The 15,701-nt window shown below is 44.6% G+C and overlaps 1 protein-coding gene across 1 annotated transcript in view; it reads right to left on the reverse strand.

The window, feature by feature from the left end:
• Window positions 1-140: 140 nt before the first annotated feature.
• Window positions 141-15,701, reverse strand: part of LOC100119683 (runt-related transcription factor 1) — a 36,465-nt gene continuing 20,904 nt past the window's right edge. Inside the window, exons 5-7 of the mRNA XM_031931108.2 lie at window positions 2,895-3,146; window positions 882-1,417; window positions 141-555 (exon numbers count right to left, since the gene is read on the reverse strand). Of these exons, the coding sequence (XP_031786968.1) occupies window positions 924-1,417; window positions 2,895-3,146 (746 nt within the window). The 3' untranslated portion in view covers window positions 141-555; window positions 882-923. The remainder of the gene's footprint in view (window positions 556-881; window positions 1,418-2,894; window positions 3,147-15,701) is intronic.

Below are 15,701 nucleotides of genomic sequence, written 5' to 3' on the forward strand. Positions count from 1 at the left end.
AGCTGAGCTTTTCGTAGATTTTGATTTGACGCTACATTCGATTAGTAGATCATTTCGGCTGTGTTATGAAAGGAATCTTTTTTTAAATCAAAATTTTATAGATGACAAAAGGATAAGCACAAATAAGCAAAAATCATAAATTAGGAACGGATTTGGCAAGATTTTTTATTCATGGAAAATATCTGCGTATGTACAATATATTAAAGTCTCTTCTTCATCCGCTTCAAGTCGCACTCGCATCTCGTACCCCTGCCAACATGTACACGCGCATACAGCTCCACTCGCGTCTTCGTTCGCGAGTCCGAGAGCTCGGAAGGGGGATTCGCACGAAGATTTCGCACTACAGTTGTGTGTGTGTTTGTATGTCTATCTATATATGTATAGGTACACCCGTACGACGGGAAAAGAGTCGGGAGAGTTCGCGCGGTCAGGCGCGACTCTGATGATGCATCATCCGCTGCTGATCCTCGTTGGATCGCGGCCCTGATGATGCGCTGCAGCACGAGGTAATCGGCTAATGGCGATCGCTCGCTCATCGTTGGCTTTGTCAGGCTCCTGTGGACAAACGGTAATTTTTTGGTTTAGTATTTTGTAAGTGTTTTGAAGTTGGTCACTGAATCTTTGATAACGCGACGTTGTGTACTATTATCTCGTGATGTATCGAAATAATATCGGTTAACCTTGCTTGTCGGATCATTTCGATTGTGACAGTGTTGAAGGAAATTAACAAGATTCACGGCTCAAGGTTACTCGTGTTTTTGATGAGTGAGTATTATCTAAATTATAATTATCTTATCAAGGTGAACGCAATGTTTGGTCGTGACTGACACGAGTAGATAACGTGTGCGATGTGTGTTTTCGTATATTCATTAAAAGCTCACCTGAACTGGCCACAGCTCAGAGCTTCCACAGCCCAGGTCTCCTCAGTACGGCCTCCAAACATCGTTCCTCTGTTCGTTCTCTTCTCCCAGCACTCCGATCTCTAGCCTGTTGCTACTGATCGTCAGGTTACTGTTGGCCAGCGTCTCTTCGCTGAGATGCAGGTGGATCTGGTTCTGGTTGATGGTACTGGTGAACACCTGGGGATAGAGAACCATCGGCGCCTGACCGATGTAGTTCTGCGCCGCGGGATTTTGATGATAGTAGCCCTGATAGTTCGGATTGTAATTTGCTGGGGCAGGTACGGGGGTAGCGGGTCCGGGTGCCGTCGTCCAGCCGCCGTAGTGGTGGTAACCGGTCGAGCCTGGGCTGCCCGTCGCTGTGGCGTACATGTCCGAACTGGTGTCTACCAAGGGTTTGACGCTGCTTGGATTCTGGATTAACGCGAGGGAGGAGGTCGTCGACGAGGCTGCGCCGCTCGGGTACATCGACACGCAGTTCGGCGTGTAGGCGTTTTGCTGGCCGTCCGACGGAAGCACTGTGGAGAGATGTGAAGTTTTGGATTAGTTTGATTTTTGTATAAATGGGAGTAAGGATAATTGAGCGTTTTGAAAAAATAGCAGTTTTATAAAGTCTTTCGTATCGTTTAATAATAGTGATAAGAGAAAAAAGAAAAACTGAAAGCATCATGTGGAAGCATATGTAAAATCTTAAAAATCACTTATACGCGAGCACAAATAAACGGATCAGCCTCAAAACGGAAATGCGCCGCGATTCCACAAAGAAATCTTAGCCCTCGTGCACCAGATCCGCACATACTGAATCCAAAATAAAAGCGCGCAGCCACAATTTGCGGTGCCGAGAAACACTCGCAGTCACACCATCGCTCAAAAGAAGAAAGAAGCAGAAGAAGAAGAAGCGAAAATAAAAAGAGACGAGTCTCCGCACACAGAAAGAAGCACAAGTATAAAAGAAAGCGACCAAGAGAAAGAGCATAACGGAAAGAAGCAGCAAAGGCAATCAATTTTCAATTCTCGCGCGCTTACCAGCAAGCGTCTCTCTCTCTCTCTCTCTCTCTCTCTCTCTCTCTCTCTCTCTCACGCACAGGGGGAAAATCTATTCCACTCTCCTATTCATTTCTGCAGCGCGGCTCTTTCTCAGGCCTGTAAAGGTGTTTATTTGCGGTCAGTCATCGATAAAGCACGAGCGCGCGCATGTGTGCGGCAGTTGCACGCGAAGGAGAAAAGCGCCGGTAATAAGCGAGAAAGGGCTTACTTACTTATAGCATACACGCATGTGTGTGTAAGCTTCTTCGATGACTACCGTAGAGAGAGAGAGAGAGAGAGAGAGAGAAAGAGAGAGAGATAGAGAGAGAGAGAGAGAGAGAGAGCGAGAGAGCGAGATACGGGTGTAATGTTATTAATATAGTGGCAAGATCGTTGTAGAGAGCGATTTTCAGCGAGTTTAATGCCGGGTAATTATTATAAGGGTGAGGTTTTGCGCATGAGAATTTTTTTCCTCGGGAGGAGACATATGCCATTTGAGGTCGCGTTTGATAAATACGGAGAAGTTGGTTTTTGAATTCAAAACGAAGCGTTTAGAGTTTATACGATTCGATAAGAGAATCTAAAGGACGTAGGCGCATCAATCATTCAAATAAGCGATGTACAATGTGTACTGCAATTATCTTCACTTGAAAAATTATAACGCAACGCGCATCATCGTGAGAAAATCATCGACGCAGCCGTTCCCGTAACTCCGATCAATGACTAATTACACGACACCCCCCGCACTAATTTCCACCTACAGCGAAAAAGAAGAAAACTACACGGCAGGGGTGCATCATTAAATTACCCCGCAACGCGACACACCCACGCGAACTTTGCAAGCTCTCGCAAGCTCTCTTTTCAGAAAAAAGAAAAAACGCATCATCAGTATAGAGTATATAGCAGCAGAGAGTAGAGAGAGCCGAGTGTATAGAGGCTGAGTATAATATAAGAGCCACGCGTGCATACCAGTTGGAAGGGGCACAGGCTCGGTGGTTGGATGATGGGCGAGCGCCTCGCCGGGATAAGAGAACGCGCCGGCCGGTATGGGCGAGTAAGAGCCGCTGCCGCTGCCGCCTCCAGCTGTTGCTGCTCCGCCGGCGGCGCTTCCCGCGGGCGCCGGATAAGACGGCGCCGCTGACGGATACGCCCATTCCGTCGCTGTCGTCGCGCCGCTGTTGCTGCCGCCGCCGCCGCCGCCGCCGGTACCGACGCTCGTATCTGTGAACAGCAGAACATATCGCCTGTCTTAGTGATCGTGTGTACAGTGATGAGAGCTTGAAAGCGTTTTGTCGCATTGCAGCTGTATTCCAGCAAGGCTTATCGGTGCTTCTTCCGGATTGATTGTATTGGGAAGTAGGAGGATGTGAGAGCTGGGCAGAGATTTAGATTTGGAATTGGGAAGGAGATGGTTTTGATTCGTAGGATTGAGATCGGTGTGGAAATGTTTAATAAACGTACGTTTTTACGAGTATACACATGACAAGTAGTGTATAAGGAAATATTATGCAAAATCTATAATTCAAAAAATTCTTTAGCATGAGCGGCCCAAGCAGACTTAACAAGGCTGTTTTAGCACAGCTGGCACACCTCTGTATATAATACATTCTGTGCGCGGATTCTGACGAGGGAAATCTGGTAGCGCCTGTGCGCCATCTATATCTCATCCCATACAACTATTTCTTACGATGAAAAGCGCAAGAATACATAGCTTCACTTGTTGAATCAATTGAAATAATAGAAAATCGCTTGTGGTAAAAGTAATAGTATATATAACGACTAAATGCAATTCTCGCTAACGAATATAATAAATAATATATGTTATTATATATTAAAACTCCGAATATTTTATTACAGACGTTATATCATTGCATCAAAAAATAAAAATTGTAATGCATCAGCAAAAACCGAATAAGAACTGTGTATTACAGTAGGCGTAGCTATATTAAACCGGTATATATAAAAGGAAATCGGCAATCATGTAAATATGCGCGCAGCCATCGGAGGCGAAGGATCGGAGTGCAAAACCGTTTTCTCACTACGATTCCGATCGCGGCAGCGCGAGCGATTCTGATTCATCGTATAAATACGAAGAGGCCGAGTGTAATGTACTATGGGCAATAAACTTCTTCTGCGGTATATGCTTATGGATTTTGATCGAGTCTTATTGAAGTAAAGCTGTAAGCGCATCCGGTACACTGTATATCCGGTTATTATCGATGCAGAACCACGGCGGGGTGTATCGCGGTGTAGGGCTAGGATAAATCGAGCAGCAAATTAATGCTATGCCACTATATTGAGTGAACGAATTTATTATTCTATTATAAGAGTTAGCTAGTCTTATTTTTATTGTTCACTCATTGATATAGTTGCGAGCAATAATTATTATAGTGTAATTTTCTTTTTTCTAATTCTTATGATATTTACAAAACTTTTAAATTTATATACACCAATCAAATTATTATTTATGATTTACTCTATGATAATAAATTATTCATTTATTATTTTATAAAGCACAAAATTCTGAAATTCGCGTCTAACAAATTCGCCTCTCTTTGCTCATTTTCTGCGATCCCCACAACAATGCACCAGTACAATTCCATTCACGTCTCAGTATACTATATAAATCACAGCGCGAACCGACTCAGGAACAAGACCGGAACGACCCGGGGCAAACGGGAAACATCGTCGTGAATGAGTAAGACCTGAGCGAGCCGCTGATTATTAATTGACCACCACTACTTCGCGATGACTCAGTCCAAGAAACGTATAACATAGCTACACACACATACACAAATTATATTAGCGCCATCGTTTCACGTACACGTATATAGATACATCACATACGCGATGAGAGACACGCGGACCTTAACGGACGCTGAATTTTAATATGTCACGGCGCGAGAGAGTGATGCATCGGATTTCGGAGAAGTTTAGCTCGCGAGTTTATTACATCGGTGTCAAAATACTTGAGCTTGACCTCGTTTCATTCATCGTTATTGCGACGTTGTAACAGTTGGATTACGCGAGTGTGTAATTGAGTTTTCGAAGAAAGCTGGCTATCCGTAGTGTGTGATCGTTTCAATTGATTTTCTCGCTAATGTGTATTGAACGTTTTAATAAACCTTTCGCCTTGATACCGAGAAGATCAGTTAGCACACTTTGATGGCAGTGTTTTTACAGCAAAGCTGCAGTTGATTACAAAAGACGATACGTGATCGTCGGCATGTATAGCCACTAAATATTCAGTAACATTGTGTGTATACCTCGTGAATGAAAACGTAAGCGTCCATTACGATAGTTAATCGATATAGTCGCACTCCATTTATGCCTTGAATACAAAGCCTCGCGAGTTCATATGTACGAGACCCACTTGGAATACGAATAAGCTATTATATACCGTATGGATGTTTTAAAGGCGGGAAATCCCCGACGCTATGTACATCATAGTTCTGTGTTGCGCTACTACTCATATACGAGCGCGTCGAAATTGGAGAAAAACCAAGTTATAAAATGAGGAAAATAAATCTGGAAGTGTAGGTTTATAATAAGCCGAGATCGAACGAATTCTATTTTCGGTGTAAAAATTACGAAGAACTGAATGGAAAAGAAAACGTCAGCAGGCGGTGCAGCTCGAGTGAAATTAACATACTTGCGATGACGAGTTGAGGAGACGGAAAGTCCATCGACGACTGTCCACTCGCTCGGCAAGTTGTTACGTATGGGAATTGGGAGGTCTACGGAGTGAGTTTGCGTTATTATGAAAGAAGCTGCGAGGTGTGACCTCAAAACTGCTGATGATATGCACTTCTTCGAACGAACATTATTTGTTATGTTTTATGATGTAATATTTCTATATATTTTTTTTTATAAATATTTATTTCAAATAATAAACTGTAGACAGACGCAGCCTTGAAGTTCACACATAATCGCAGCATCTCGCACCGGTTCCGGGAAGACAGTCAGCACCCTATTCTCCTCCTCCTGCTCCAAAATAACGGAGTCGGACGAGATAAACGGCGAGTCACATACACGTCGGAACCATCGACAGAGATAGAGAGAGAGAGAGAGACAGAGAGAGAGAGAGAGAGAGAGAGAGAGAGAGGAAGCGATTTCTTTGGGCCCAGAAATGGAGCGGATCGACCGGAAAGTCGACGACGTTGCACGTGAGAAAGGACGTCTCTCCCGCGAGTGTCTATATATACATACATACATAATGTATAGGGTCCGAGCAGCCGTGAATGAAGTCGAGCGCAGGACTCTCGTGTCCTTTTTTTTCGGCATCGGCGACTCTTTGCCTCTCTCCGATTCACGGACCGCTGCAGAAGCGTCGCAAGAAACGCGCCGAGCGCTTCGTTAAGGTGGTTTTGTGAGCGCCGGTAATCGAGCTTCATCACCGGCTGTCTCCGAAATTTCGGAGTTTAGTATATATAGGCTTGTGAATAATGATGTCAACTTCGCATGAGAGCCTTTCGTCTATTTATGCATCTCGCTTTAAATCTTCAAATTAGACAGTTAGCGTGTATAATTTAGTTTTTCACTTTTCTGGCGGGAAATTCAAACGTCGAAACGAGTATACTCCGAAAGAACGATTTGGCAAACTCCAACTACATTTCTATCTGGCAAAAGACTCATCCGAGGCCAAGAGGTGAGAGAAGTCTAGCTTAAGAGGAACACTGCTGCAGTGACGCAGAAAAACACAATAAACATAGTCGCGCTAAGCGAAGCTCGAGCGTAAAAGTGCTGCATCAGCGGAACCGCGAGAGAGCTGAGCAGAGTGCGTTAACTGCTGATTGCGGTTGTCGGACAGCTGAAATTAAACGCGTCTTTTCTTTCGCGCCTTATTATCCCCCCGCGAGCGTAGACTACTGCGCGCTGGCGTAATTCGCGCAATTAATGCGCGTGTTGACGTATGATTTTCAAGAGAAAAGTCTGAGGAAATACAGTGCGTAGTGCGGCTTCGTTTTCTAAAAGAGCCTACTATCTGCTATGTTTATTATTGTCGAGATACAGTTGTATAATTTAGAGTTTCGTTGAGTAACGCTTGAAAGTCGCCGTATAGTCATCGTGTATACGCAGTAATTATCATCGTCCGCATCCGCAAGGACACACACACACACACACACACACACTTGCCGAAATTGAAAGTGAAGCCGGAGGAACCGATCGCTTCGGCTTTTCTCACGAGCCGAACCGCTGTATACCTATATATCTATATACAGTTCAATGGGTCCTGCGATCGCTTCTTGCGGTCGTCGACGGGAGCAATGTGTAACTCGGCCGCCTTTGTGCGCACGCACTCGATGATGATGATGCCGAAGGCGCAAATTGTCTTTCTCTTCTTGTGATGTGCAGTATATGTGTGTGTTTGTGTGTGTAGCCGATGACTGGGAGAGTCCGGAAGCTGCGCGTCATCGGCTTTTGCTCGAGCGTACGTGAGAAATCCGAGAGGCGAGAAGCGAGCGTTTTGTGAATGAACGAGTTGTGTGTGTCTGTGATTTTTTCTAGGTTGTTTTGCAGCGAGTCAGGTGCGTTTTCGGGATGTATCGCGACGTTCTTTGATAAATCATTAGTATAAGTGCGATTTTAGAATGTTTAATAAATCAATTTCAATGCTACCTATAAATAAAATTAAAAAACAAAATAAATTCGTGTAATCTCATAATACCCATTACAGACGAAAACGTTACACAATACCTCTTCTGAACTCGCAGACAAACCTACTGGATATACCTTATAACACCCAAAAAAAGTATAAAACACAGCCACAAAACAATACACTCCTCTGGTAGCTTCAAACCCGTAAGTAAGTATACCGAAGCGTACATTAAGCGAAGCCATCAAGCTCCTCAGAAAAAAAAGAAACACCAACAACAAAATCCTCCCGAAGCCGAAAGCATCTCAATTAATAACCCCTGAACCCGCATCTTGTCGAACAAGAATCGCAGCCTTGACGATCGCGCTGCCAATAAAGAGTCGACGGTATTACGCAAGACTGTACACACTGCCAGGGGTATATTATAAAGCCGAGGATACGAGCGTTTAATCCATAGGTGTACACACGGCCGAGGCTCTGTACATGTTGTCGGAAGCAGAGGAGCTGCACATCCTGTCCCGCGAGTCCTCGTCTTTGCGGACATATGGGTTTTTTTCTAACGTCTAATTATGGCTGTTAATTCGAATCTTTTATTTTTAAAAAAATTTCAATTTTACCTCTCGCATAAAGGTATAACCAGTACACAGTGCATACGCACACACCCTCGTCAGAAAGGTCGGGGTCGTTTCGCGCGCTGAGTCAAAGGCGCCGCGCTTATGGTAGCTGATATTGTACACTCACACATGCACACGTATAGGGCCGACGAAGCCTCTGAGAAACAAGAAGACAGCGGGGAAGAAGAAGCAGCGGGATAGACAATAAGAGGCGTCCAAGTGATTACCGAAATCGGCGCTTGTATGTGTGTGTGTATACGTACACGTCGCACCGCAATTACCGGAACAACAATAACCAAAACAAAAGAGCGTGTATACGAGAAAGAAAGAGAAAGAGAGAGAGAGAGAGAGAGAGAGAGAGAGAGAGAGAGTCTCCTTCTTTTTCGGGCGACTTAGAGAGAGAAGAACGAGGAGGAGTCGTCCACTTTTTTGTCCCGTCTCTCTCGCTTTTTTCTTCGACAGAGCTGCCGTTTCTAGCCCTGGGCGATGCTTCGACAGCTAGACAGGAGACAGATTTTTTTTTCAGCACACCGACGACGTTTGGGGGGTCTATACGCTCTGGTTCGCGCTATTCTCTATACACAGCTATCCACATAGAGAAGAATAGAGCATCTCTCGCGTCGTATTCAATTTTCGAGCACACGCAGTTTCTACATCCGCAAATTGATTCTCAAAGATCAGCATGTATATTATACAGTCTGCGAAAATCCGTTAAAGCAACACCCGATCCTCCCGAAGCCCATGTGCACGCAAGTATCCCTGTTTTTAAAAATTCCCTCCGCTTCCTCGCGCAGCTTTTTGCAATTCCCTCTGCTCCGTCGACTATGACGATCTTATGCACGCACGCGAAAATCTCAGTCAATCGTCTCTCGCACACGCTCATATGGAAACACAATACGCCGAGCGAGCCGATACTTTATAGCCCGCGTGCGCACGCGCAAGAAGAAGAGCAAGAAATCGCGTAAGTGATACCAAAGAGAAATCTCTCTCTCTCTCTCTCTCTCTCTCTCCCTCTATCTCTCTGCCATCGTGTAAGCGTCATAAGACTTCGAGTTTGTCGCGCGTGTGTTGTATGCAGTCACGCACACGAGCGTTTTTATTTTTCTGCGAGAGAGAGAGAGAGAGAGAGAGAGAGAGAGAGAGAGAGAGAGAAAGGGTAGATATATCGACTTACGGGAGAGCGAGAGACGCGTATCTATCTCGGTGGGAACCGAAGCCCCACGTGCCGCCTGTTTCTCGGCTCGTTTTCTTCGTCGCTTTCTGTGTGTGTAGTAGTAGTAGTGTCTCCCTACTTGATACTTTCTTTCTGCTGTTCGCTTTTTTTCAAAGACGATTTTTCTCGGTGAGTGTTGATGCCTTTTTACATTATAGAGTTATCAAAGACGAATAAAGCTCGGCGGGATCCGGTGCTCGCGCGCAAAAAGAGTCGGAAATTATAGCTTCATCATCAGAGAGAACGGCTTCATCAAGACAACGAGTTTTTTGCCGTTTGCTCTAAATCGTTTATAATGGATCGCCTGATCACAGGGATTTTCTTCTCAACTGTACTTAATAAATCTGTCTCGATACAACTCGAATCGATCAAAAACGCGCACATCCCAACAACAAGCAGAGAAGATACGCTAACTAGCCATCAGGACATCGCGACTGCGGGGCCCAGGGGACTAAGCACCGAAACCGCCTCACTGTGGTTTCACACCCGCAGACCTGGCTTCTCTCTCTCTCTCTCTCTCTCTCGAGTATAACGATGCAGAGAAAGAGGTACGTATAAACCTACTGCGCGGTTTTTTTATCCTACTTCTCTCTCGCCATCTCCCATCGTCGAATGATAAGATTTTATAGCCACGTCTATAACACTAGTCGAGCAGATCAGCAGCAGGACTAAAACAAGCGTCGGACAACAATACCCCCGAGCGCATCCGCTCATTTGAATGGCGAAAAATCTGTTTAGCGCTAGCTCCTCATTGTACACACAGCTGGTCTTGTCTTCGCATACACACACGCGTGAAATTAGCATCTGACAATAGCTCGTTTCGCCGGGGAATATAATGGAGAGCGAGAAGAAGAAGAACAAGTCTGAAGATTAAAAGAAAGGAGAGCGAGAGGAGAGGAATAGAAAGAGAGAGGGATATATGTGAATGAAGCGTGTGCAGGTGAATGGCGCGTAGTGAAAAAAATCGCGTGTCCGGAAATCGAGCTGCAAACACCGCCGTATCTTCCTTTTTCCACACACACGATTCTTCCTTTCAGCCTCTCTGCGAATCTCAGCCTCTGTCTTTTCACGAAACTCAGAAGCTCATAACGATTATTTCACAAAAACAGCAGCAAAAACCGGCAACAAAGACACACTCGTGTATCACACAGGCATAGTGTCTTCGATCGAAAAATTCGCCGCTATACTGCCGGCGCGCAGGAGACCGCAGTGAAAGCGACAGTAAGCGCGCGCTAATCAATTGACCACGCTTCGCGGGCCATGGCCCCGTGCGCTGATTGGCAATCAATTAGGAATCGGGTGTATATCTCGAGGGCTTCGCCTCGGCAAAAACATCACGCGCGCCTCGGAAAAACATCGCTCGATCGCCGTTATACGATTGGCGCGGAGAGGGAGAGCCGATTTTCACCGATACTTTTTTTTTCAAACCGATCTCGCTTCTTGCTTTTTTCCATAATCGGACGGTGAATCGGTCGCGACAAACTTTTTCGACGGGTATACACAGGTTGAGATGAAATCGTACCGAAGAGTATAAATCTGCCGCAAAGGCGTGTACAGCACTTGTAATAAAACTCCTTTCTCCCCGGGGCTGCGTTCGATCGCGAAATAAGTGCACCTCATCATTGTCTTGCATCCTCCGGCGATGTCGTATACAAAAACAATTACATCGCGCGCTTCGGAGGTAAAGCGCGAGATTCGTTCTATGCGAATCTGGTTACAAGATTTCTCGAGAGGGATGAGAGCTGTAAGAGGAAAATCGCGTGCCTTCTGAAGCGTGCATCACGTAACTGCTGATTCTCTCTCACTCTTTTTCTCACAGCTCGATCTCTCGACACCTCGCTCTCGATGCTCTTTCTTGTATTGATGTCGTCGCGAGAGACGAGTTGCTCAATGATTTTCTCTCTCACTCTGATGCGGCTCTTGTGTCTTTATGCTTTCCATGGGATTCGTCCGTTTTTCTTTTGGGTATATTATGGAGAACGATGATTATTGTGATCTTATTTTGTACGTGATGTTTTTTTCAGAGGTTTTACTCGCGATACGCAGAGGATATCATGATGGATTTAAAGAAATACACTATATTTATATCATGAGATTCAATTGCATTACAACTAAGACAAGTTATAGCATGAGCGGTCCAAGCAGACCGAAAAGGCAATTTAGTACAGGATAGCAGCACACTCCTACATATACGTTTCACGCGTAAATTGTGATGAGGATAACAGGAAAGAGCCGATACGCCACCTAGCGTCGCTAACCAGAGACAAGCCGACAACCATACGAACCAATATTTTTCGGTTCTTTACAACACCGTTTCAAGTTCGAATAAATGATGAGCTAGTCCAAAAGATTGACGAACTTTGGTTCAGCTTCTTTATAAAAAATAATCGAACCGAATAGTCGTATCAAAATCGATATATACTTAGCGATACAAATAAGACAAAAAAGCTCACTAAAAATCGTCGATCGCGTATACCGGTACACGTAGTCCCAAAAGTTCTCTCTCTAAAGAAACGAAAGAAAAAACAACGAGTCTCCTAATTCACCGGCAAAAGAGGATAGCCGCTCTCGCACTTCCGGCGCAAAGAGAGTTCGACGACTCCTCGTTGAGAACTCGCGGACAGACTCGATCTCTCGGAGCTCCCTCTCTCTCCTTTTTTTCGGCCCTCGGCGGAGTTTGTACACGAAAATCCGTGCACTTGTTCGGCTCTATAGTGTACAATGGCGTAGCGGGGATTGTGACTTTTACTTTTGCCGCCGTCGGCAGGTTTAACTGTTACGCCGACGAGATGCTGGTGTCGATCTTTTTTGCCGGCGATTCTTTCGGGGCTTCCCTACTGCGGTGTACACATCGGAGGAGGAAGAAGAAGGACGTTATGTATAGAGAGAGAGAGAGAGAGAGAGAGAGAGAGAGAGAGAGAGAGAGAGAGAGAGAGAGAGAGAGAGAGAGAGAGAGAGAGAGAGAGAGAGAGAGAGAGAGAGAGAGAGAGAGAGAGAGAGAGAGAGGTGCAACTGGTTTTGTGGGAAGTATTATTTTGGGATGAAAATAGGCGATTGTTTGGATTTTTAAATGGTGGGCTGAATCATCCGCGGTGTTGACGATTTCATGAACTTTGCGATCGCGAGCTTGAATTTGCGGTGTCATTTACGAAAGCTCGTGTATAATAAATACAAAAATGAATAGATTGAACCGATTAAATTGACCCCGAAAACGTATTGCACCCAAATTTATTTATGTAACAAAAAGAGGTCACAGAAGACTAAAAAAAATAATGCAAATATAATTTTTGCGAATAAACTCATAATCTCCCGGACATATGGCAGTTCGTCGAACGCCTTGCATAAACTCAGCGCCCATAGCCATGACCCACCGAAATTCTCGATCATAATAAAGCCGTAACAACTCTCGAGTCTCCCGTTACTCGAGGCGCGTGAATCATCGTGTACGAAATCTCGATATCATCGGCTTCGACCTCCGTAATCCCGGCGGCAAGGCCGTTGCCTCCGTGTTATATAGACGCGGAACTTAAAATTCCTCTTCTCTCCGAAAATATACAGGTATATGAACGCGAATAAATATACCCAGTGCGATAGGCGCCACAGTGTACATATTATAGCAGTAGTCGAATGACGCGTTCTGCGAATGAGAGAAAGAGAAAAAGTCACACACACACAGCTGCGCGTAAGAGCTGTTTTACCTGACGTCAGGCGGGCGACGATTTCTGGAATGTCCGGCTCACGCCGTCGACTTTCGCGTTTGGGATTTTGGAACGGCTTCTTATATTCGGTGAATCCGTACGCGATTGCGCATAGAGAAACGAGATGGAGAGTTTTTTTCTACTTTTGCGCGCAGTGGTGTATTACGCGGATTCTGATAATTGCCGAATATATAAAGTTGCAGTGATCCGGTTTGGTTTTAATTTAGAACGTTCGTGTGGACGTCACTGTCTTCTCTGCTCATCAAAGTAGGTTCTTTCCACCAGTGGATCACGTATTATGCTATATGATAAGAACGTGTTTAATGGAATAATAAGTATGTTCTCTGATGCAAGCATATAGTATTTATAGATTCAATTGATGTTTACAGTTATGATGCGGAGGGTGTTGGGTAGACAGCGATTGAATAAACGAGTGAATTTGGATTGAATAAATTTTATAGCACAGTGTGACCTAAGCCTGCACTTAAGTCACGCCTATATCGGTGACCCAAGTAGTTCTTTTTTGCACCGTATTGCAATGTATAAGTATATTTATATCATATTTAACATTTTATCAATTTTCCTCATTATAAAAAAACCTATAGTAGCCTAGCCAAATCTGAAATGTATTACTTTTCGTTAGGAGCGACGATATGGAGTTTTAGCGAAACTAAAAATTTCACTATATTACCACGCTTCCTTTAGGGGTAAGCCAAAACAAATATTCTCCTACGCAGTTGATAAAAAATAAAATTCAAACAATCGCACTCACCAACAAGCACATAGAAAACAATCCAAAGTCTCCCAAAGCAAATAACAACCTCGAAGAAATAACAACCGTAAAGAATAACCGTCATGCACACACCCAAACGTTCGCTTTAAGCGCGCGTAAAGAATAAGCGTTCGCGCGCCGGGCAAAAAGTGCAAATATAGCCGCAAAATGCAAGTATGTTTTAAAGTTACTCTCACTCCCTGCACTGCAGCAACAGCAGCAGTAGCAGCATCTGTCTCTCGGACGATTTTCTCGGGCGATTAGAAGCCGACGCGCGCGAGCGACTCGTTAAAATTGCGTGTTTCGCCGAGAGAGAGAGAGAGAGAGAGAGAGAGAGAGAGAACGCGTGCGAAGAATCGAGCGTATACATTATCACGAGGAGCAACGGCAGCCGCCGCAAGAAGCCGTTTTAACACGAGAGAGAGAGAGAGAGAGAGAGAGAGAGAGAGAGAGAGAGAGAGAGACTCGTCGGTGTGTGCGAAAGACGGGACCTTTGTTTATCTTCTAGCTTCGCGTTGGCTATACTGCAGCTTTTCGAGAGCGTTTATGGAACATTGGTGGAAGGAGGAAAGTCTCGATTGTACAGTGTCTCGACGAAATTAAATTGGATCGGGTCGATGATGAGAAACCGCTGGTATGTTATAGAGGTGGACAAAAAGCGCGATTCGCGATGTGCTGACTCGATACAAGGACATAATAAGCGATGAAACCTCAAGCAGTAATCGACAGGGAACAGCAGCGTAATTTACTTTCCGTCGGCTGCTGCGATTGATTTTTTTTCTCCTCGTTATAATATGATTCCGAACCGATCGAGAAGCCGATTTTTTTTTCAAATAATCGGTATAAAAAAGTGTTTATACGAAACGTTGCCAAATGAAAAATCTATTAGTAGAGCAAATCCCGGGGATAAATAAAACCGGGATGTATAACAGTGCGCGGACGCACTGGCCTGGAACTCTCACTACCAAAGGCGGCGGCGGGGGCCGGTGTGTCACCGTGGGAAAAACAACGATCAGGATCGAAGGAATCAGACAGCATCGCGGACCGATAGCGAGATCTCCTTCAAGTGCTTTTCCCTCCTAGCTTTTTTCTCGATACTCCTTTTTTCGATAGCTTCTTTTGGCGCCGACTCTTTATTTTCACATGCGTCGCGCGCACAAGCCAAGCGTGGTTCCTTTCCGTACAAGTCGGTGAGAGGCTTTCTTATGTATCGGAGAAAAGGACCTGTGGCGAGTTTTTTTTTTAATCGTGCGGTGCGGACAGGAGCGAAACGGTAGCTGCAGTTGTGGAGCGAAACGTTAATTGAACGGCCTTGTGTAGTTTAGCGTGAAGCTTGTGTTGGGACACTTGGTGTTTTTAGGGAGAGATATAGGACTGTAGGGCTTTTGTGTGAGTGTGTTGGTTTCTATTAGCTAATGAGCTGTATACGTGATTCGGTCGTTGCTGTAATTTATATAGCATTAGAAGATGATACCTAAAAATAATAATAATTTTTAAGAAACAAGTTTCTGTGTACGTATTATTTATAAGAGCAAGCAAACCGGTAAATGTTAAACGTATCATTTTCATTAAAAAACTGCAATTTAATTAGAAAAGCGATAACACGTCCAACAATCAACACGTTACTTTCTCACAAAATCAACCCAAATTAATAACAACGCTACACGCTGCGCAAACTCAAACAACATCAAAATTCCTTTCCGCATACATCCACGTATTATTTTTCTAAAATTTCGTCTCCACACGAAGACAGTCGCTTATCAGGCCGACTGCGACTATTATCACAATAACCGGTCGAAAAGTGAGAGCTCCCGCAGGTCCCTCTATACATATGTCCGATTTATCGCGGTCTCCTTCGATACTCGCTCCGAGCTTTCTACACC

This window comes from Nasonia vitripennis, chromosome 5, assembly GCF_009193385.2.
Source record: "Nasonia vitripennis strain AsymCx chromosome 5, Nvit_psr_1.1, whole genome shotgun sequence".
NCBI classification, from domain to species: domain Eukaryota; kingdom Metazoa; phylum Arthropoda; class Insecta; order Hymenoptera; family Pteromalidae; genus Nasonia; species Nasonia vitripennis.